At 38.2% G+C, this 25,238-nt stretch overlaps 1 protein-coding gene across 4 annotated transcripts in view; it reads left to right on the top strand.

Annotated features, from left to right (window-relative positions):
- The window catches only part of palld (palladin, cytoskeletal associated protein), a 104,214-nt gene that overhangs the window by 49,222 nt on the left and 29,754 nt on the right, over positions 1–25,238 (top strand). For 3 of the 4 annotated variants that reach the window (XM_046836013.1, XM_046836014.1, XM_046836012.1), the window contains exons 3-10: positions 424–599; positions 761–827; positions 3,853–3,961; positions 4,193–4,261; positions 5,952–6,093; positions 6,617–6,640; positions 8,331–8,450; positions 10,565–10,922. In XM_046836013.1, the coding sequence (XP_046691969.1) occupies positions 424–599; positions 761–827; positions 3,853–3,961; positions 4,193–4,261; positions 5,952–6,093; positions 6,617–6,640; positions 8,331–8,450; positions 10,565–10,922 (1,065 nt within the window). Of the gene's footprint in view, positions 1–423; positions 600–760; positions 828–3,852; positions 3,962–4,192; positions 4,262–5,951; positions 6,094–6,616; positions 6,641–8,330; positions 8,451–10,564; positions 10,923–23,408; positions 23,739–25,238 lie in introns of those variants that run through there. The other variant, XM_046836015.1, reaches the window with a different exon arrangement.

Here is a 25,238-nt window from a genome sequence, read left to right as displayed (position 1 = left end):
TCTGTATACTCTGATATACTCAGATTTATGAGGCTCTTGTCATTGTGATTTAGCTTAGCATTTGTCACATCCTCGCTTGCTCAGCTCTGTTAGCTTACTTATGAATGTTTGTTGAATAGTTTTCCAACCGAAGCAGGCCGACCTTCCTGCGTTTTGATGGCGCGTAAGGTATGGCACAGCTGCAACCCTTCCACCAAACAGATTTCTTTAGTCACAACCACTTCAAACAACTCCCATCAATAATCACCGAGCAGATCTTTAGGGGACTAAATATTTGGTTTGCAGAAACAGACGCTAATAGTATGCTGTAGTAAAGATCAAAGATTGACCTCTCGCTGACATTTTTCTTTGCCGTTTTGTCGTTTGACGCACTTGGCCGGTCCATCACAGCTAACCCTCCCTCGTTGCTCTCTGATTGGTCAGGTGGTTCTGTGAGGGGCGCGAGCTGCACCACTGTCCTGATATTCAGATCTGGCAGGATGGTGACCTGCACACGCTGGTGATCGCCGAGGCTTTCGAGGACGACACGGGCAGGTACACCTGCGTAGCCTCCAACGCTTTGGGAGCAGACAACACCTCTGCCGAGGTCTACATCGAGGGTGGGGAACTTGTGTAGACACACGTATAGATGAAGCACTAATATAATAGTTGTATACTGATTTATTAAGTAGTTCCTCTCTCTCTCTCTCTCTCTCTCTCTCTCTCTCTCTCTCTTTCTATCTCTCCTATCTCTTTCATTTTTTTCACCCTCCATCCTCAGGAGCCTCCTCTTCAGACTCAGAGGGCGAAGGATCCGTGTCCAAATCTAAATCAGGAGCCATGCCACAGTATGTTTTTCAGTATAACTGCTTTGACCTCACTGACATTTGACATTTGAGCAAGGCTAATTGCTTTTGAACTAATTCCCACCGGTCATAACAGCTTCATTATTGGTAACAGGCTTGAAATGGCTTCACAATAAACCAGGGAAACACTAAACTGCGATCTCTTGGCCTTTTGGGCGTATGTGCACCATCCTAATCCATTCTAAATCTTGAATCACATTTTTCCTCTCTCTTTTTATCTCTCTGTCTTTCGCTATTTGCTGATATCACATTAGGCAACTTCCTTCCTCTCTCCAAATAACTTATTCACCCCATCCCCCATCCCATCCCAAGTCATTCTATCATTCTTTCTTCGCAGGCTTTATTTGTTGCAAGTTTGTCTGTCCCTGGTACAAAAATTATTTCACTAGGAGTGTTACAGACTCGTTACAGCACTCATGTTGCTCCATGGTGGATTACTGAAATCATAACTTAGACAAGAATATTCTCCAGTGTTTCTGGTGTGTGTAAGAATGTAGTCAGTATAGTTATTTTCCTCAAACCTGCTGTTAGCTTGCTTTTTTTCATGATGTCAGGTAACACTATGTATAATTATGTTTACCTCAGTTACACCCTCAATTCAACCCACAGACAACAAAAATAATTATCTCCTTCACACCTGAGCAAAAGTTAGATTTATTCTTTTAGAAATTGATTTTAAAGTTTTTCTAGTCTTTTCCAGCCAATGTGGCCAAAATGGTTTAGAAAAAAACAGAAATGTAGACATGTTAGGTTCCTGACGCTACCTTAAACCAAGAGCTCTGACCAAAGTTTATCTTGTTCACCTTTGACGGCCATCTTGAAAATGTTCCCATGCAGTTATTTGTCAGTCATACAAGACCAGGCTCCTATTTACATGAACAGTGAAAGACTATTTCTATATAAATACATCAACAAGTCAGCGTTTAAAACATGGATATGAGATGGATGGTAGAATCTAATAATAATGGCATGAATAGAACAGCATGAGTGGTCTTTAGCTTACAAAGTAATATGATAAAAGCATAGTTTTTCAGGCCATTCTGAATGTAAGGCAAGCTAACTGAGCAAGGTGCCAATTTTCTGCAAATGCATCAGGATGCTCTAGTGACGTCTTAACCAATTAGAGGTGATTAGCTCTTTTCAGATCAAATCAAGTGGTGCAGCAGAAGAAAAAAGTAAAAAAAATATACACCAGTACACCCATGCAAAATAGAAGTCCTTTCTGGTTTCTTCTTTTGTTCCAAATTGTCATCCTGAAATGTTCAGGTTTTTTTTTTAAGGTAAATTGAATATAAAGTTGCCCTAAATGAACATACAGTTTTTAACTCTAATTAAAATTATTCAATTAACAAACGCAAACGTTCTCTAAATCTGTGTGAAAATGTAATCGCCCCTGTAGTAACTTAATCAATCAATTTATTAAAAGATTAATAATAATAAAACAATAGAATAGAAATACAGGTAATAAATGGTGATCAGTATGGCTAGTTAATAAATGAACAAAGCAGTTTACAGTATTATAATGGATAATCTGTACAGTATATATGTATGTGGCAGCAGGCACATGGACGAGCTCCGGTTTGGAAGTGGAGGGCGGAGCATACGCTGCTAATTTTGCTTGCCTCGCTAAACATAAAATATTTTTATCATCATCGTAAGATTGTAAAATCGTACATTAAACCATCGGAACTCAGGGACCATCTGTTAATAAAAGGAAAAATGGAATAATTGGTTCCTATTTAGACTCAACATACCAGGGCCTGATTACTGCCAGCCCTATTGAATTGAAACATCACTTAAAGAAATAAAACATTAAGGCTTGTCAAACATTCTCCAAAAAAACATTTGGATATTATTACATTCTATTATTTTTCGGAACAATGCTCTGTGGACTGATGAGTCAAAGGTACATTAGACAAAAAGTTAACAAGGCATTCCACAATAAGAACATCATAACATGCTGGTGGCTTGAATTGAATAAAGTTTTGGAGTGGCTTAGATGAAGTCCTAACTTGAACCCAATTCAGATGCTGTGGCAAGACTTTAAACAGGCAGTTTATGCTTGAAAGGGATCCAGTGTGGCTGAATAAAAAAAAAAACAATTTGGAAAAATAAGAGTGGGCCACAGCACAGGGAGGTGAAATACTGATCTCCAGTTATTTAAAGTGTTTGTTTGCAGTTGGTGAAACCTTATGATTTTTTTCCCTTTGATAATTATGCATTTATTATTTAGAAATATGCTTTTAAAGACACTTGACACACTGTAGCTCTACTATATGTAGATTTACACTGTTTCTATCTCAGATTGACCAATTAAATATCAGAAAGAAATACAAACCACGCTGAACATGGCTTGCATGATTATTTCATTCTGTACGCTGATCCTCTCATTATAAACACAACAAACATATCTCAAACAGACTCCGGGAGAGATACAAATAAGCATAAAATCTAGCAAAAGGTCTCATCCAAAATAACAGAGACCTTTGGCCAGGGATTTATCCAGCTAAACATTTAGTCATTCTCGCACAATAAAAGAAAAATAAAACCCGTCCACACTAAAACTTTAGAGGAATTTTTTAGTTTACCGTCATATGCACAAAGAGTGCGTCAAACCTTTATATGCAATGCCGAGTTTTTAAACCTAGAGCCGAGCCGAGCTTGTCTCATCAAACTTAATAAGCCATGTAGCTGCTTTTGTGATTCTAAATCCGGCCGTTAGGGATTAATAGGCCGAGACCAACCTCAATCTTTCAGCCGTCTCTGCCTTTGAAGCACAGTTCACCTTAATGGAGCATGAATCCATTTGCTTTTGTGTTAGTTGAATCATTAAAAAAAAAAAAAAAACAAATATGAGAGAACAAATATGTGAAGGAAGATCAAGGATTATGTTTGTGCTAGGTAGTTTGCCAATGTAATTTTAGCACAATTTCTTTAGTAATTGTGTGTATAAAAGTGGATTAGAGTGTGTGCAGTGTTCCTGGGTAACTCTGGGATATTTCCTCAGGGTGCAGAAGAAAACAGCGTCGGTGTCCTTGACCATTCGCACGTCTTCACCAAAAAGCCCTGATAAACCGTCCCTCCGCTCCACACTACTCCAGCCACTGTCACAGAGAGTAAGACACACACACACACACACACACACACACACACACACACACACACACAAGAACACTAAAAGGGTTTTAAAATACACAGGTCTGGAAAGCTCATTAAGAATGACAGTAACAGATGTCAAGGCATACAGAAATTTGAGACAGTTTCTTTAGCAAGATGAATATAATAATCTCTCTCTCTCTCTCTCTCTCTCTCTCTCTCTCTCTCTTTCACACACATTTTTTTTTAAGGTTCAGAGTCCTGTCTCTTCACAGTATGCTGCTGACGGACTTCATTCAGCTCCCCCTACCTTCACCAAGGTAAATAAATAACAAAAAAACAAGCAAGATGTGACTAATTTCTCTTCTTTTACATTCTACTCCATCTCACCCATAATCTGTTTATCTTTTTTTTTATCTGCCCTTCAATGTCATTATTCATACATATGACAGACAAGAGTTTGTGGACATCTGACCATAAGATTCATATGTGCTTTTTGAACATCCCATTCTACATTTAGTCCACATTTGCTGTTGTAATAACCTCCACTCTTTTGGGAAGATGTTCCACTCGATTTTGAAGTGTGTTTGTGGAGATTTGTGGAGATTCATTCAGACACAAGGGTGTTAATAAAGTTAGGTAGTGATGTAGGTGAGGTGAGGAGGCCTGGGGTACAGTCAGTATTTCAATTCATCCCAAAGGTGTCCAATAGGTTTAATAACTCCATATCAGGAGATCTTCCACTGCAACCAATGTAAAGCATATGTTCATGGAGCTGGCTTTGTGCACAGGGGCATCGTCATGCTGGAACAGGTTTGGGTCTCCTAGTTCAAGTGAAGGAAAATTTTATTCTACTGGATCCAAAGACCTTTTATACAACTGTGTGGAAAACTTTGTGGTAACAGTTTGGGAAGAACCTCATATGACTGGAAAAGTCAGGTGGCCCTGAATAGCTAAGTGGATTATAATAATGAGCTTTCATAATTTATTGTAAAAATTCTTTTGATCTTGTCATTGCCACATGGCTTGGGGTCTCAACATGTTTTAGCCATCATGGATTTTATGTCGACATTTTCATGATGAAATTTTGAAGAACAACATAATGAAATAATTCGCGTTGGCCTTGTGAAACATTTTGTCATTTAAAAATCTGTAACTTATGAACACTTTATGTTCATTTAATGCAGCACATACTGTATTGGTTATACAAGGCTCCCAGTTTCAAATTCCTTAGATCCTAAATGCCCATAAAACGGAAATTAAGGATATCTGTAATATAATAGTTACTTTAAATAAGCTGACAATAACATTTGACAATAATCTTCTCTCATGTAATAATAACTAAACCTTTCAATTGAACTTTGTGGTGATTCCAGTGTTGTTCTGTGACTCAGTCCGGTCCTAAATATCTTCTAAGCAATGGTTATATATACACCTTAACTTTATGACCACCTGCCTAATATTTTGTTGGTCCCCTCTTTTGATGCCAAAACTGTCATGAACAGTCGAGCATTAACATCATTAACTTCTTTAGCAGTTTGAGCTACAGGAGCTCATCTGTTAAATCGGACCACATGGACAAGCCTTCGCTCCCCACATGCATCAATGAGCCTCGACCGCCCATGACCCTGTCGCTGGTTCACCACTGTTCCTTCCTTGGAGCATTTTTGATAAATACTGACCACTGCAGACTGGGAACATCCCACAAGAGCTGCAGTTTTGGTGATACTCTGACCCAGTTGTCTAGACTTCACAGTTTGTCCCACTCAATCCTCACGCTCGCCCATTTTTCCTGTTTCTTATACATCAAATGTTGTCTTGCTGAATAATAAATCCCACCCACTAACAGGTGCCATGATGAAGAGATCACTGTATTTCACTTCACTGGTCATCATGATATGCCTGATGGGTGTATGTGTGTGTGTGTGTGTGTGTGTGTGTGTGTGTGTGTGTGTGTGTGTGTGTGTGTGTTTTAATCGTAATGCTTCCTCTTTCTCTTTCTCCCTATAGTTATTGCAGGATGCCCAGGCATGTGAGGGGCAGCTGGTGGTTCTGGAGTGCAGGGTAAAAGGAAGTCCGCCGCTCCGGGTTCAGTGGTTCCGGCAGGGTCATGAGATCCAGGACTCCCCGGATTTTCGCATCCTTCAAAAAAGTAGGAGCACACCATCAACACACTCATGGCACTGATTTTGACACTGATAATGGCATTTTCATTGACACTGACGATGACACCTTTTTACCTCGAGCGATAGTCAACATTCCTGTTAAAGTTTTCTTTTCAATGATTGATGTATTTGTTAAACAGCTGCTGTCACATGATGCTACAGGATGTGATAAGGAGAAGATTGTTCAGATTACATGAACTGTTTTTGTAGAATTCTGTATTCCTCAGAACTGCTCGCTCAATAGAAATTATTAAAAAAATTAACTTTGACAGCACCACCACCACCAATATCGCAACATTTTCTAAGTTAGAAACACCCAGCAATTCTGGGATAATCAAACAAATATTTTGCTAACACACTTGCATGCATGTATTGATTGACAAAAACCAATGTATAAAAAGAAACCAAGCAACAATGTACAGTAAGTAATGTACTACACACACAAAAAACAATACTACTACTGACATGTTCCTTTTTCTCCTTTCTCACGATCTTTTGTCTATTTCCCAGAACCGAGATCTACAGCAGAGCCTGGTGAGTGTCACTCTTGCCCCAACATGCAAAACAAACACAAACACATGGCACACACACACACACACACACACACACACACACACACACACACAGACACACACACAAACACACACATATTCCAACCCTCTCTTTGGCACTCTATCAATCCCAGAACTACACATCCTATGACTGTGCGTGACGCAACAGGATTTTGTCAATTCCAAACTACGCTTTTGAAACAAATGCAAAATCCGGACGTATGTGGAAACAGTTACTTGTCAAAAAAATGACACACACACACATTTCCTGCTTATTTAAAAGGTACACAGGCTGTGATGCATCCTCTGTGCATCTGTATAGTTTTACCCAGACACTAGATTACGTCTAAACAGGATTAAGATATATTTTAACGTTGAATCACACCAATTTCTGACAAATTTATGTGTCTATGTTGTCACACCTGTCTTATTCTTCCTCTCACCTGGTTGTGAAACACATCTGGTTGCATTACGCCCATCTGTATTCATCAGATTAACTCATCAACTCTAAAAGTCAATCACAGCTTCTGTCACAGCACTTTTACCTTCATCACTATATTCCTGATAATGATGTCATGCTGCATCAGAACACAAAATTCCTATAGATTAGTGTTGTGCCACTTATTTGACATCAAGTGCACTTTCTTTGTTTTATGAGGACATCCTCTACTTGAATACAGAATCATAAAGGTTTGAAAGCCATGGCCATTTGTAACCAGTAATGGATGCAAATCCTGTATTTGGAAGTACACAAATCCTGTACTTGAATACCCCATTTTAAATTGATATAAATATCAGAAGTAAAAGCAGAGGTATAAAGAGTTCCAATATGACTTGAGCATTTGAACAGTACTTGAATATTTGACTCATTGAATGTAGACCAAGTCACGTGAGTGAAAATCCAAAACATTTGTGATATAAAACTTTGTGAGGTTTTATTTCCTAAAATACAAAACAAATTGTAGTAAAGCAATCTTTCAAAAGGGGATATTTAATTAACAAATGAAATTAGAGGATCATGTAACAAAGTAGAAGAACCATTAGTATTCAATGGAAAAATAACATTTAAGTTAATCATTTTAGATAAAGTTAAGGCTGACTGATTGATTGCAAAATGTAAATGATAATGGTCATTGTCACTTAAAATATAATGGAGTAAAAAGTACATATATGGAATCAAAAATGTAGTTGAGTAGAGAGTAAAAGTTGCTTTTATTTTTGATACACAGCAAAACTAGAAAGTAGCCAAAAAATACTTAAGTTCAGTGGTGAAGTACATTTACTTAAATACCACTGAGTAAAAAGTAGTGATATATAAGAACTCGATGTGAATAATGAATGCAGATCAGTGTTCCATTCTCCTGAATATCAGACCTTTATAATGAGGAAGATTTCTATAGTTACAGACACACAGTGAAAGAGCATGTACTCTACACACTCTTAGAACTACGGGTTACATGTGTGCTCTCGCCACAGCTTTGTATTTAACACTGTCTATGTGTTCAATTTGCAGTAGCGAGGAACTGTATATCTGTCTGAAATGTACTGCAGTACAATTTTCTGAAAAATATAAATATTCTTATATACGATAACAGAGTAAATAATGAATTCTTACAGTCTACCATTGTCTGTAAGCAATATTTAATTTATCACTCCTCTGACTGATCTAACAGAGGAGATCTGCACTCTGGTGATAGCCGAAGTTTTCCCTGAAGACGGAGGCCTGTTCTGCTGCAGTGCTTCAAACCAGTACGGCTCCATCAGATGCAGCGCCCAGCTAACCATTCTGCCAGGTAATCGCAAATCACCTTTACAAACATGTTTTCCTCATTAATAACGAAGTGTTATGCATTAATATAAATTAGTAGACACAATGACCAGGAATAACATTATAACATTATAGTGAAGTGAATTACACTGATTATCTCTTCATCCTGGCACCTGTTAGTGGGTGGGATTTATTAGGCAGCAAGTTCAAATTTGCTGTGTTGGAAACAGGAAAATGGGCAAGGATGTGGATTTGAGTTTGACAAGGGACAGATTTTGATTTCTAGACGACTGGGTCGGAGCATCTCCAAAACTGCAGCTCTTCTGGGTCCTTCCGGTCTGCAGTGGTCAGTATCTATCAAAAGTGCTCCATTGAAGGAACAGTGGTGAACCGGGGACAGGGTCGTGGGTGGCCGAGGTAAATTGATGCACGTGAGGCATGAAGGCTGGTCCGTGTGGTCCAACACAACAGATGAGCTCCTGTATCTCAAACTGCTGAAGAAGTTAATGCTTTTAATGCTCGATGCATCAGGATTGTGTTAGCAGCAAAAGGGGAACCAACACAATTTTTGGAAAGGGGTTATTATGTTAATGTGGTCGAGTTTGTCCTCTATGGTGATCTGTAAAGCATCATAACCTGAACTAATGGACGAATTTACCATGGCAATATGTTTTGTACAATCTGCTCCCAATGGAGGTAACAAATCTTTTATATTAGTCAGCAGTAATAAAGCGGTTGCAATAGTAAATATTTAGACGCATGTGGCTCGAGCAGTATGACTTAATTATACACTATAAGTGACTCATGCGAAAGTCTTCAATGGTTTGTGGTGAAAGAAGCGACATAAGAAGGGTTTCCTGATTCAAAGAGGCATTAACAACAAGGAACTCTTTCTCCTTTTTAGGTTTTGAATTCTTTCTGGTAAAAAACTCGAAAAAAGAGGAATTGAATTCTCTCATTTACAGACAGGGTTTTTCCCAAGAGGAGCAGTAAAGGTTTTAGCGTTTGGTTTTCTCGCAGTAAAACCCTATGCTCTGTGCATATATTGAGATTGCTTGGAGTGAACATGAGCACCTGTATGGTGGAAGTCGATCCTGAGTGCAGCACACGCATGCCAAGGAAGAAGTGTTTATTTCTGGGGCTGGATCAGCAAAGTTATTTATATCAAAGATGAGGTCTGACCCAAATAAACAAGGATTACATGGATTCATAAAGGCTTAGATGCACTCCAAACCAAAACACGTTTCCTTAGAGATAAATCAGCACCAGAAAGAACACTGATTTTTGTTTAATAGTTTTTTTTAAGTATTATGTATTAATCATACTTAAATATACAGTCTAAGTCTTAACTAAGTACAAATAAATAAACCAAAATACATGCCAACGTTTTTTTTTCACCCAATCTTGAAGTGTCCAGTTTTGTGCTAATAATAGCCGTAGATCCCTGTTTTTGGCTGTCAATTCTAAGATGCTTTTCTCCTTGTGTATAAAGTGTGGTTATTTGAGTTACTATACACTTCCTCTCAGCTTAAACTAGTCTGGTCATTTTCCTCTGACTTTCCCTAATCATCCAGAAGTTATCACAAATTGAATGTTTTTGGTTTTTTTATAGTATTTATTTTTAACCCTAGATATTGTTGTGTGTGAAAATCCACCAGAGATTGTCCAATCTATCTGGCACCAACAACCATGTCCTAGTTAATAGGACTGAGATCACATGATGTGAACATGACATTAATTTTTAGACTTGTATCTGCATTTTTTTAAATTGTGCTTGTGTGGGCAGCTGGTGATTGTATTTAACTATGTAGTTCTGTGCTTTGTATTATCAATAATTATTACATATTCAGCCATGATACTAATAGAGTTAGCTACCATAATTATTTATATTAATCGCATATTTAACTATTAAACGACATATCATAATGGCTCAACATATCATGATGTTTCTACTATGTCACAACAGGCATACTGTTCCATTGCCTAAGATATATAGTGCACAAACAGGATTAATTTCACACTACAATTTATAAAAGAAAAAAATTAGTTTTTACATTTTATATGTCAAAAAAACTATAAAAACCAAAACAAAGAAATTGTAATCTATTCAATATACTTTATTGTCTGTCCTCAATTTAGGGCCTGAGGAGTCATCCAGAAATGGCATATCCAAAGACAACAGCATCTTCGAAGACAATCATTCGTTCCCGCCCCCTCCCCCGCCCAATGAAATCAGCCTCCTAGAGGTCCCACCCAAAACTCCGCCTAGTGCCGAAGCCTTCCAGATAAATGAGCTGGACATTTGGCCTAGTGTCCAGTCTGCTGTAGCTGTTGAGCACCAAGCGAATGGAGCATTTTCCAGCAGCAGTACCCCAAGCCCCCAGTCAGCAGTGAGTATGAAGGATGTTCCATCACCTGTTGAAGAAGCTGACCTTCCTTCATCTCCATCTCCATCTAAGGAGGGACCCCCTATTCCTATCAAGCCCAAACCCAGACTGTGAGTAACACATTGTTCTCCTGCACGTCGTCAGCATGATAAACCCATGTGGCTGATTTACACAAAAGCATTGCAACCATGTGTGGCATCACAGGACACAGTAATGAGGGAGAGTCTGTCTTTTCCTTACTATGTTATTTAACGGCAGTTACACTACTAGTACAAATTTCAGGGGCAGCTATAAGTGCTGAGGGGGAGTGTTTATGCCTCATGTGTGTGGTAATGTGCTGGTGGGTTAAAATTATCACCCTGGTTGTAGGTTAACTCAGGGTTAAGTGCCTGCCTTCAGATCATGAACGCATTACTTTTTATGCTGTGCTTCTAGTTACATTTCTACATCAAACCACTCTGACTTTTATTAGTAATCTTAATAAAAATGTATAGTTTTATTTAAATCTGAAATAAAACTATAAATTGAAATTATTTGATTTTAAGTATGTCCCCAGTCATCTCTGACATGCTTATAGATGAAAGTTTTAAATTCAGTTTTCAGCTTATGCTAGTTTATTACTTCGGACATAGAACATGTACATCTATGTACAAAAAGAAATATTTATAGTTTAGTAATTATTATTCGTTCAATTTAATACCGTATTTGCATAGTGTCAACATGTATAAACAGTCGGGTTGTTTTTTTTAATTATTATTTTAAAGTAAAATATTTGATTAAAACAACAATTTATTATATAAATTCATTTTAAAATAGTATGTAAAATCACCTCCAAATCTCCTCAGACCATTACTGCAATGTAATATAAAACAAATTAATCCTTGCTTCTGCTGCTTTTAGTCTTTTAGTTTTTTACTTTTTTTTACTTTTGTAAACTTTTTAATAACTCAAACAATATTTCCATATTTCCATATTCATCTTTGTATATATACACATATGCTTAAATAATGTTATTATATATTTCATATGTATAATTCTTTTAATTTTGTGACATTTTAATAATCTGAACTGAAAGACTACAAACCAATAAAATAATCACATATTGACAAACTAAATATTTTAAAACAAACTTAAATATATTATTCTCCATTAAGTTTTTTTCAACATAATTAAATATAACAATTATTGTGCAAAACAGCATTAATACAAACTAGAACCAACCTCAAATTGTAAACAACAGTTGTAGTCACAAGTCGAGAACAAAGTTTTTAAGGCTACACAAATTATTATGTAATTGCACATTGCAAATTGGACTGCTTTCTATTTCAATAAAAGTAGCAGGTTTCTATTCAAGAACAACAGTTGCTCAGCTTTCTGGCAGTAGAGACTGTTCCTCCTGTCATTGAGAACATAAGATGCTGCACTGAATAAACGCTCACTCTCTGTGCTGATGCTTGGTGCAGATAAACACCTGTGTGCAATCCTAGCAAGCGATGGAAATCGCTCTTGGTACATGCACCAGTAGTCAAGTAGATTATTACTTTTGCTACTGGTAGTTCAACAAGGTATGTGTCCAGGCATGCAATCATAGGTCAAAAATTAAATAAAAATACAAATTTCAGGATTCTTCTATATATTTTTTAATCATTTATTAAGATTCAAAAGAGTAATTTTTCAATATAAAGTATGATATACAGTGTCTGTCAAAAGTTAATACAGTACCTAGCTTTTATGGTTTTTAAGACACATGCATAGGCCTTTTGTTTGAATGCACCAAACTAGAAAAAAGAGAAAAACACACAAGAATTGCACAGTGAAAAAATAGATACAAAGTTCTGTGGATAGATAAGACATTATTGGCTCTAACAAGAGAACTTGTGTAAGATGGAGAACAGGAGAGATGATGTTAGCAGACTGACCCACAGTCAAACATGGAGGTGGAAGTTTAATGGTTTGGGGTTGTTTTGGAGCAGGGAAAGTTGGAGACTTATTCCAGGTAAAAAGAAAACTAAACCAACATGGCTACCATTCCATACATCAACACCATGCAGTTCCATCTGGACTGCGGCTGATCGAAAACAACTTCACTATACAACAAGACAATAAGCTGAAGCGTACAATGAGACAATGGTAAAAACTTAAATTGATACAGCATTGATGTAGCTTTTTCTGCTTCTATGGACTGGATTGTGTCATGTATCATGACTGTTGTGTGTGTGTGTGTGTGTGTGTGTGTGTGTGTGTATGTGTGTCAGAAGAACATGCAACTTGAATGAAGTTTGAATAAGTGTGATATAATTTTCAGGTCAGGAAAGATGGTCAGGAAATACGAAGTAATGTACATATAAATATATGTGATGTGTATGTATGTGTGTGCGGTCATGTTCAAACATCAAAAAACGCACACTATATACACTGTCTTTTTACATGATGTAGGTATGTAGTACCTGAATTTGTAAAAGTAGGAGTTTCAGTAACGTTGTGCACTTAAACAAACTGACCTCTGCCCTTTTAAACAGGCTGCGATCTTTGAGTTTTATATACCGTGTGCCAGATCATAAATATATTCAATATTGGGTTTATGAGGTTCTAATGAATTGTAGGCTGATAAGATAATGCCGTTACACAACGTTATGAAAATATACAGTGTTGCCATATATAAAAATTCAACCAAAGGTTGGGAGTCTTTGGAACACACTGATTAATATCCTTGAACCTGAGATATATTCCAGTAATTTACGAATGTAGCATGAGATTCGAATCAACTTGCTGATGTAGCATGGCTTTGGTTTGGCCTGAAGATCGGAGTATGAACAATGATTTCTTGCACACTGGGCTGTACATCCATCCTGCTTCTGTCCCTTCACGTCATCTCAAACTCTCAATTCTGTGCTTCCAGATTGAATGATGTAGCCGATGATGTCTCGGAAAAAAGGTAGTATGATTAGGCATTTGGATCACCCTGGATCCACAGTGCGTGTGCGTGTGTGTATGTTTGTGTGTGTACATGAACATGCGTGATGGGCATGTGTTAGGCGATGTGAAAGACTCATTGTTTTTTATCAGGGCACTGAGCCAGCTCGAACGGCTCACTGGTTGGCAAAGTCGGATCCTTGCTTGAGCTTCCACAAATGGCAGAATTGCTGTAAAAAAGCTGCTTCCTCAACAGATTTTCCACAATAATATTGCAACCAGGCTGCCAGACACTCCATGTCCCACCAGGAGTCTAACCCCATTTGCAAGCACCCTACCTCTCCACCCCACCTTCTGCGCCCTGTAATTTGGCCATAAAAACAGAAATCCTATAATGACATAATTACTGAGAGTTAATTTCCTGCATGCACTGTGGAAGCTTATCAGCCACACATCACCATCACGATCACCCTGGCAACATCCACACTTCGGTATTTTGACCCCTGGCCTACAGACACAGAGTTTCCAGGTTCAGGCTAATTTCTCCTCAGGTGGCGTGAGCGTAATCCTACTGCTGTGCAGTTAATAATGCTAGGTGTTGTCTTTTAAAGGTTCCCTAACGTCCCAGGTTTTGTTTAAATGTTGAGTTTAATCGACCATGCCATTACCTTGTTGGCTGAACCGCAGAACTGGAAGATTAACGGAAAGTGTGAGTGTTTCGTTTGGTTACTGTGCTCTCATATATATATAAAACAAACATCTCCTTCTCCGGAGAGTCTCACGTTTCAGCGGACAAGGCCTAGCCGTTGTTGACATGATGATGTTGCTTTGATGCACTACACTCAATCCAGCTGGCCCATAAACTGACCACAGTGGCTGTAATACACAATACATTGTTACACTGCCAACATCCTCCAGTCCTATTTGACCCCTGTTATATGATTCGAATGGACATGTGTTGGCCATCTGCTAAGGATGTGATAATAATAATAATAATAATAATAATAATAATAATGATAATAATAATAATAATAATAATAATAATAATAATAATAATAGGAATCGCTACATACATGTAAAACCTGCAAATAAAACAATTCAGTAATTTTTATTATTTAGAGTCAAGCATTATTTTCTCCAGCAGAAAGGGTTTATTCTTTCTAGTCGCCTGTATGTTTTGGCAGTTGAATTCATGTTCTATGAAGATGTTCTACAGTCAATTGTGTTAATGTGCGATTCCTATCACGGCTGCGTTGTCGGACTCAGGAAATGGCTCTGTAATTTCACAGAGAGCCAATGGGTAATAACTACCACCCAAAATCCTTCAGCACAGGAAAGAGGTAGGAGGAAAGGACAGGAGGAACACCGCAAGAGCATGAAATGAAGTGTTCAGCAGGGCCAGGATCAAAATCTTACTCCAAGTTTAATGTTTAAAAAAAAAACTGTGTATGACGGGAAATACTGGGACTCATGAGGAAATGTTCAACTGATTAGTAGCGTAAATACCTCACCATGTTTGAGTTATGTGGTAGAGTTTATCATTATGAAGGGTTTATCATTGTGTTTGCATTTGAGTGTGTGTGTGTGTGTGTGTGTGTGTGTGTGTGTGTGTGTGTGTGTGAGAGAGATTTATGAGCTGAAAGAATTGAAAACACTGTGGGGTTTTTACTGGAACATGCCCCACAGAGTGTAAAACGTATACAGTACTGTACTGATAACACCTGGAGCTTGTAAAAATGTGTGTTTGCGTGTGTGTGTGTGTGTGTGTGTGTGTGTGTGTGTGTGCGCGGATAGCACGAAAGGAGGGAGGGTAGAGGTGTCCATTTGCAGATGTGTGACTTGAGGCTATATATGCTCTTTCATTTGTTAAACTGTGTGCGTGAGTGTGCATGTGTGTGATGAATGAAGTGTAAGCTGTGGCTGGTGTCTGATATCTGCTTTCTCAGGTTGATGAATGTGTTTGCTGGCTGAACGAGACATTTCGCAGGACCCTTTTGAATTAGAAACTGATTATGACGTATATTTTTGGGGGGATGTTTGTGCGTTTTTAACAGAAGCACCCAGTTTCAAAGCGGAGAGTCTCGTCATCTACAATTAACCACCCTGTTAACACTGCAGATGGAAATTCGGCAGGCAGAAACCCACAAAAAAAAACAAGGATATAATTATAGAGCTGCCAAATTTAAACGACAGCGCTGTGTACAGCATTCGATTATGAGTTTCTTTTGATTTGTTGGTTGGCATGACAGAAACTCGTTGACAAAAAAACTGTGCTGATGCTCTTCATATACTGTAATGGATTTTTAGTCCCTTGAGCAGGGGTCACCAAATCTTTTTCTGTGAGGGACACATAATTTTTAGTTTCTTTACTGGGGGAGTGACGACCAGTATTAGTTCATCATTTTGTTATGTACCCTACAGACAAATGAGCGTTACTTTTTAAGAGATACAGTATATCGCCTATTAAAAGAGCTTTATTATTATCATATTGACATTTTATCACATTTAATGCCGTTAAAATTAAAACATTTACGTTATATAGAATGTACCATTCTGTTGGTTGGAGGGTGAATCTAACCAATAATTAGGCTACAATAATAACTAAGGAAAATTTTAGTTTGAAAGCCAACCTTCATTATCAAATACAGATATAATATAATATAATCTATAAATATCAATTACATTTTTAATAACATGTCTCTGACATTGTTTAGAGGGCCGATCCAATGTGGGGGCACCATAGTTTGAGGACCCCTGCTCTTGCTCTTTTTTCTGGCCTGTCACATTTAGAAGATTTTTTCAGGAAAAAATAAACAGTGTACTAGTTTGAGATAATAAAATGAGCTCCGCCTGACATGTCGAAGGTTGCTCAGACTTTTGGACATTGTTCCAAAAGGCAACCTTTAAGCATTCAATCATCAGAATCAGACAAGTTTATTGATCCTGCAGTGAAACTGTCGGGTTGCAGCTGCTCCCAGTAAAATTCAACTAAATATTAAGTAAAGATTAATGTAAAATATATATAAATATAAAGTACAATCAATGCATTTTAAATCTTATGGAGATTGCTTTTAAAATGTGTAATGTTAAACAGATGGCAGAAAAGTCAGATTATGATACAGTTACTGCACATTTAGCAATTATTATTGTACACAAAGCTGTAATAGAGGCGTGGGCTGGATTTGGACTCAGAGGAAAACTTGCGCAGCACTACAGTTCCTCTAATTTTGTATGGGAAGTCCAGTTCTCCAAGTTGTCGTTTTAATTCACATATATTTCATCTATGACTTAAATAGATTGTGAATAAGAAATTGGAGCTTTGCCTGAGTCCTGAACGTACAATGTACTGGAATAAAACGTGCTGAATCCTGTCAAGCGAAGACAGACTACAAACAAGCAGTACTTCAGGGGGTCAGGGGTCAATGTACTTCATGCCTAGGGCTAGAGGTCAAACCAGGACCAGGCCACACACACCTGAGATGCTAGAATTCATGTCATTTGACATCAAATTGGTCTTGTTTGTGCCTGGTTTATCAATAGCAGCTAAACAGGGGTTAAAGTCCTTATGGTCCTTTATGAAATGTCATTCTACTCAGCTGAGGGGTACACGTCCACAAAATCCAGTGAAGCATTTAATGCTCCTTAAAGACCTCGACATTGCATGTGGACATACTTGGCAGGAGCAGCAGGACGAACTCCCCGGCTGCATTGCTCTCATTCCGCTCAGATTAAAAGAGCGAAGGCTTTACAAAATCCGTCCCACTGCTGTGGGGCTGTTGCTACAGCGACCAAAGACAACTGCAGCAAACTGTGGTTCACATACTCCCGAACTGTTTATTCCTTCTTCTCTGGCGTCTCTAATTTCTTTTTTTTCCCTCTCCAAATCTCGCCAAATTCCCACTCTCCCAATCTCCAGCTCAACAGTTTTACACACATTTACTAAGTTCCATTCTATTCAATCTGTCAAGTTCTTTTAGATGCATTTGATTTTCCATGCAGTAAATTGCTGTGAATTCTGACCTTACTATAGCTATAGATGAAGTGTGCTGGTTTTTGTGGTTGTGCTAGAGTTTATTTTGCTTTAAACCAATAAAAACTGCAGCTTACAATGTGGCCACTGTGCATCTGGTGCTCTAGTGAGGTTGTTCGCTGGTCACGATTCTATTATAAGAAGGCTCGGGATCTCGGGACAGTGTTTCTCATTGGTCAGACATGTCTTAGAGATGTGGTCAGGGTTAAAGACGGGTGCAAGCTGTCTGAAGAGCTGAAGTCGCATCAGGTGACAGTGATTATGATTAATATCTGCTCTGTTTTCAAGCTTGACATTTTGCAAAGCTTAAGAGGGTAGAGTAAGCATTGCAATTATTGAATAGTATGCCGACTCAGTGTAAAACCATGCTCAGACATTATGCTTGGGAATAGAAGTTTGAAATTTGAGGTTTGGGGAATTGTGATGGGGTAGTTAAGCCAGCCAATCACATGCTGGACACATCACAGGACAACGTGACACACTCAGACAAAAGCACTATGCTCTACTTCCCATTAATACCCATCTACCCTCTTTTGCATACATGATATTACAGACACCTAGAGTTGCTTTGAGTGAATAATAATCATAATACCTTAATTATTTCCTACCCAGACAGCCTGGTCAATCCTGCATCCCTAGCTTCTTCTTTGCATTGTTCATGCAGATATTCCTTACATTTCCATTGAAATAATATACATCGGTTGATCAAATCAAGGCCAAAGTTTGTTGCCAAAAGTAGAATTTAGACAATTAAATTTAACTATTAATCAGACAAAAACTGGGTTAATTCAAATTATTGGCTGAATGGAAATTATAATTTAATCGAATTAGCTCATTTCTATCCATATTTGCCAGTCAATCCATATTTCTATCCATATGAGCCATTAAATCGTGTTACAGGTGATTTGCTTCTGCTTGTTTGAGAAAAATCAGTCAAAGCACATACTTCTAATCAGTGTACAGAAAATGAAAGTGAAACGCATTTATGGTTAAATCGGCGATACCGTTTATCTGCTTATGGTTGATGCAAAGCTTCACCACTCTGGTCAGCCCCAGATACTTACCTCTAATGTGACTCAGAACTATTCAGCTCAGCAGCAGCAGGGTTCGCTTTAAAAGGTGTAGCTTGTAAAGCGGTTAATGGTTTACTAACAGTCACTTTCTTGTGGCGTAGCGTGTGGTTAAAGACTAGGAATCAGGTCAAGAAAAGTTATATAAGAAAATATGGATAAGAACTAACAGGACATGTACACAACAGGTATGTATACGATAATATAACGTGTAAATGTAATACTCAAGCAATAACATTTCTAATAAATGAACAAATAATATTCAAACAAAAGAATCAAATCTCACCAGCACGTGTAAAATGTAATGGCAGCATAGGATGCATATGTTATAACAACTTGTGCAGGAACAGTGTTTCCCAGAACATGCACATCATATTCCTGACCTCATAATTCCTGGCCAAAGGACCCAAGCAACACCTCTGCGTATACCTTCATATACCTACTTTAAAACTTCTCAAGTTCAGGAAGTGACATTCAATATGGCTGCTTACAGTGTCATTAGAAAACAAAGCACTTCTTCCGTGTAAATGCCTAATACTTTACTATAAATACACACACACATTTGATTTAAATTCATTTAAAAAACATACTAGTTTATTGATAATGCACTCAGGTCACATTTAATGAGGAGGACCATATTGTATACATTAATCTTTATAGCTAGCTACCTAGCTTTTTGCTGACAAAAGAGAAACATGGAGGCATCCATGTTTTTCCCCCTACTTTGTAGCTAAAATGCATTAATGTTAGACATAAAGTTTTTCCGAGCTCTGGCTCCCCACTTCGGAGGTAAGTCGCAATAGAGCAAAAACCTACTTTTATCTTTCTTTTACTACTGACTAGAAAGCAGCCATGATATTTAGTTTTTTACATATAACCTATTAATGGTGGGCAGCTAGTGTAGACCATATCATCCTGGAGGCAGGAAAAATTGATCAGTTACGCTTTAAAGCAGATCAGCAAACAGTGTGTTTCTAAACAGGATAGGAAAATAAACGTATATGATGCAATAAGTGCCAACTAAGCAGTCTTTTGTGTTTTTTGAGAGACACATGCATGTTCCTTTTGTTTCTATGCAACAAACTAGATGATTTAACACTATGAAGATTGACTTTGACCAAATAAATATATAAATGTACTGATGTTAAACTATATTTTCATTGAAAAATCCTTCCTTAGCATGAATAACAACTTTACACACAGTTTGGACAGTTTGTTTCTCCAAACATTCAGCTGAAATACTTGGCCATGTCTCTTATAAAACTTGGCATAGATGTTCTTCACTTGTTATAGATTTCTTTCTGACTTAGTGATGCAGTTATTCTCGGAGCAGTTCAGTAGGATTTAGGTGCGTTGACTGGGCAGACCATTCCATGATATATATAACTCCAGAAGACTGTGTGCTCTCTAAATAACACCTACAGAGTGCATTGTCTTGTTGTATGGTGAAGTCGGTTCCAATGAGCCGAAGTCAAGAGGAAAATACATTGTGTTGATGTATGGAATGGTATGCATGTTGGTTCAGTTTTCCTTTCACCTGGAATAAGTCTCAAACCTTACTTGCTCCCCAAACCATTAAGATTCCACTGGTGGTGGTGAGGCAGTCTGCTAACATCTTCTCTCCTTTTCTATGTCTCACATAAGTTCTTCTAATACAGACAAAATATGTCCACTTGGGACTTATCTGTCAAGAGAACTTTCATCCAGTCATTCACTGTCCATTTCTTGTGGATTTAAGTCTTTTTATGAAAATGCATATGTCTCAAAAACTATAAAAGACTTGGTGTTTTATTGTATTTATTGTATTGAATTGATAAATAAGAGAACATCAGTATGTAAACAGGCCAATACATCATCCCACTACATACAAAATGTTACAGTTTGTTTACCCTGAGTTAATGTAGGCTTGGTATGCTAGGAAATGACATCTTGTAAGTTTTTAAAATGTCCATTCTGAATTGTCTTTGTTCAGTCATATCTTGAAGCTGTCACCATACTCTAATGTAATGTAGTTTTATTTAACTTAGTGATAGGCTAATGTACATATAATATGGAAATACAGGGACTGTGAAGTGCGAACTCTGTACCACAAAGCCTATTTATAGATACTGTTGTTACATAGGGCAGGGTTCTGAGCAGTATTGGCTAAAACTATTAATGCATGGTGCCATAAAGTCTTATCAGTGCCATGATGCCATTCGTTTCAACGTTTAAAAACTGTCAGGAGACACATGAGCGTTACTGTACCTTCGTACGTCCTTTTTTAACATCCTATTCTATGTGCTGTAATATAAGCTACACTCTTCTGGCTGGGATTTCCTCTTGATTTTGGAGTGTAACTTTGGGAATTAGTGATCATTCAGCTACAAAAGGATTAGTGAGATCAGGTACTGATGGTGGTGAGTAGGTCTGACACTTTAACCTTAACACACCATGACTTTATGGCGTTTGCTTTTCAAAACTGATTCATTGTCATGCTGGAACAGTGTTTGGGTCTATTAGCTCTGGTGGAAAAATAATGCTACAGTACAATACAAACACATTCTTTACAGTTGTGTGCTTTAGACTTTGCATCCACAGTTTGGCAAAGAGCCAAATATGGTAGTCATGGTCTGAAGTCTGCATGCTTTTGGTCATACAGTGTATATCTTGTTGTATTGTACTCCGGGTAAGATTGACCGAATGAGTTGGCAGGCTGGTTGACACACTGATGAAATTGAGATTGAATAAGGGAAACGAGGTCACAATTTGCTGGTGTACAGAGGAAGGAAAGCTTGAGGTGGAGACAGTGAGTTTGAGGTAGAAAGATTGGGAGTCCTGTGGGAAAACAGGAGCCACATTTCACAATATGAAATATATATCTGTAGAATCAGGATCATTCTGGTGACTTTGCATAGTGAAGTTACAGAGAAAGTTTGAAAACTGATTTGGAGAAGTTCAAAACTTGATTGAATGTTAGCAGAGAGAAAGTTGAAAGTTTAGAGATGTTTAAACTGAGACAGGACACTTGGATCCTGACAGAATGGAAATACAAAGACTTTCCTGATCCTCTGTTTGAGGATCTAAAAGCTTTTGGTCCGTCGAGAGCTACACAGTATGTGACACAAACACACACAAACAGCTAAGGGAATTGCATTGTTTCCATGTGAAGGCAGGTGAGGTGTTTTAGTAAAGTGTGTGTCATGACTTCATGCCTGTGAGTTGCTAGGAAAGTTTTATCTCTTTCATGTTAATAAGGGCAAATATTTTTGCAAACTCAGACACAACAATCTTTGATGCTAACACCTAATCACATTCACTGACTGGTAAAGTCTGATGCGATGACGCAAGAGTGAGTGTTCACCCTCTGGGCCTCTTTCTCCCAGCCATTACGGGGTGACACACACACAAATGACTGGAATCTAAAGGAACATGTAAAGGTAAAAAAAGATACAGAATATAAAAAAGACAGATGGACTGTTCACACCTCCAGATTTTAAAGGTTCACAGTACCTGAAATATGAAATCGGTTTGCAGTATATAAACTATAAATAATGATGGGTATGACAATAAAAGAAGAGATTTTTGATATACTGGTGTTTTAGATCAAATTCCTATTGTCTGGTTATTTTTCCTATTGGGAAAAAATGTGGAATAATGTGAGCTCTGTATCTATAACTTTCTTGTGAAAATGCTTCACAATACCGTGTCATAATACTCATGTCATAGAAAAATATGGCGAAAAAAATGATCTGTTCCCTTCTGTATTGGATTGTGATTTGGGAAAGTGTTAAGGAAGCAGAAGGGGAAAAAAAGTTTATATAGAAATGTATTGTTTTAGTTATTTATTGACTTTTCTTTCCCTATTCCTGAAATATTGCATCTGTTTTTCTTATATAATTTAAATGTCCCTTATAATATCAGATATTTGTTCTCAAACTAGAATAAAATTGTATCAATAAAAAAATCATTATTATCAATTATAAATATTTATCTTAAATAATCCCAAACCATGTTTGTTTTACAATCTTTAAAACTTACTCTTAGTTCAGTTTTTATTTGTAGAGCACTTTTATTAACACTGGGACATCCCAAATCAGCTTTAAAGAGATAAATAGGTTATAAAATGTTAATTTATATCTTAGTGTCTATAGGATTGTATCTCTAATGAGCTAACCAGTGGTGACAGTTGGAAGAAGAAACATTGAGAGGAACCAAACTCAAAAGACTGAGGAATTTGAGGAAGCTGTCCTCATCCTCAACACCGAATGTCCATTTATTATAGTCCCATTACTTTAAATTACATGCAAAAAATAATTAAATGTTATACTATATATATATATATATATATATATATATATATATATATATATATATATATATATATATATATATATAAGCTGAGTGCACCATTAAATAGATTTCATTTTATTCTAGTAGAAGGAATCCTGGTTGTTTTGTTGTTGTTTATTGCATTCACGTTGCACATGTGAGTTTTGCATGCATGTGGAGCAGAAGCCGAGCTTTTATTGTGAATAGGAGTCTTTTACCCTGAGTGAGAGTGCAGGACAAACTGCAACCTACTTGTTGCACACACACACACGCACGCGCGCACGCACACAGACGCACAGCGGCCAGGAGGGAGCGCGAGACCGACCGACTTCAGCGGCGGCTACGGCAGGGCGGGCGCGCGGGCAGGCGTTCGCTCGTGCGTGCGCGCGTGCGCTCGCATATAAAGTACCCGTTACCTGTTGCGTCTCCGGCTGACACACACACTTACAGACACATACACACACAAACACACACACACATATATACATACACACCCACACACACACACACACACACACACACGTAAACTCTGATATTACTGCTGAGCAGTTACAGGAGGCAAGCGCACGCGCCCGGGGAAAGCAGAAGAAAAAGAAGTGAAGGTACAAAAACTTTACCTTTTCTTTGCATCTTGCCATTGAACACTGAGAGAGAGAGAGAGAGAGAGAGAGAGAGAGCAAGTAAGAAAGTAAACTGAAGTGTTATTATTAAATCATTATTTCTTTTAACCCAGTGCATGTTGTTTTTTGGATTGATGTGATGTCCTAGATATTTATTGGTGGACAGGAAATGAAAGGAGGACATGATGTGACTTGACATGTGGAAAGAAGGACAAGTTAGAATAGAAGAAGCAGGTAGATTCAACTGGGCCACCTGGTGTAATGAATATTGATGCTTTTGAGATCTTTCATGGGGACAATGAGGACAAAAGGATGAAGTTGTGGTTTCCTCAGGATTTTGTGGAAGTGGATTAGAGTGGGATTAATGACATGCATGCTGTGTCAGGGTTTAATTATTATAATTATTGTTTGTAATAATATAAAATATGAATGAGCTTACTCAGCAGGATCAATCTGTCTAGGATCAATCTGTCTAGGATGTAAAAAAAAAAGAGTGCACAGTTCAGGGTTGATGAATTGATGAGTTGACTTGATGATAGAAGACCATTGTGTTGACTGCTTTCATGCCCCTGGGGTCCCGACTGAAATTTTTAGGGTTTTTTGAGTCGGACGAGACGAATCCTTTGGAGATCTGCACTTTTTCCTTTGTCTCCGTCTCCCTTGAGAGTGCGAGCATGCACAGACCCAGAGGAATGTGAGCCGAAGACATTCCTCTGCGTAACGGCCGAGGAGACGTCGCCATCAAATGGGATTACCAGAAGAGAGAGAGCGAGAGAGAGACGGAGGGAAAGAGGAACGGAGAGAGAGAGAGAGAGAGAGAGAGAGATTGTAGTCTCAGTAAGCCATGCTATATTCTGCCTCTGAAAGGAGGGTGAAAAGAAAACAGTCTGGATCTATTTTATGTGGTGTGTAAGCAATTACAGTGAGAGAGGGAGAGAAAGCGAGAGGGTGGTGGGGGATGGTTTGTAGGACGAGAAGAAGAAGTAACGCAGGGAGATCGAGAAAGGTGAACTGTGTGCCAGAGGAGACGTCTGGACGAGTGAGTGAATGAGAGAGCGAGAGTGCTGAAAGAAAAGAGAGAGAGAGCGCTGAAAGAAAAAAGAGAGAGAGCGCTGAAAGAAAAGAGAGAGAGAGCATGCAGTTGAAGGGCGAAGTGCTGGAGCTTTAAACGGCAGGACGTTCAGACCTCCATGAGGTGAAGGAGGAGAGAAAGTGAGAGATGAGAATGGCGCAAAGGCCAGGAGAGAGTCTGTGGAAAGTGAGACCACATCGCCAGAGCGTACAGAACGCCAACGCAAGGGGTTTTGGGTGGGAGCCTGAGCCAGAGATCAGATTTGGGTCAGGCAGGAACAAGCTCAGCTTATGTCTTCAGTCGCAGAAAGGGGGTGTGTAGCTTTTTTTGGTAAACGACATGCTTTTGTCAGAGTTGTCTGGTCAGGTACTGGGGCAACTTTAGATCATCTGAGGAAGGTGGAGGATTTC

Source organism: Silurus meridionalis, chromosome 23, assembly GCF_014805685.1.
Source record: "Silurus meridionalis isolate SWU-2019-XX chromosome 23, ASM1480568v1, whole genome shotgun sequence".
NCBI classification, from domain to species: Eukaryota; Metazoa; Chordata; class Actinopteri; order Siluriformes; family Siluridae; genus Silurus; species Silurus meridionalis.
Note: the sequence above shows the minus strand (reverse complement) of the source record. Positions and strands in the feature narration are given on the sequence as shown.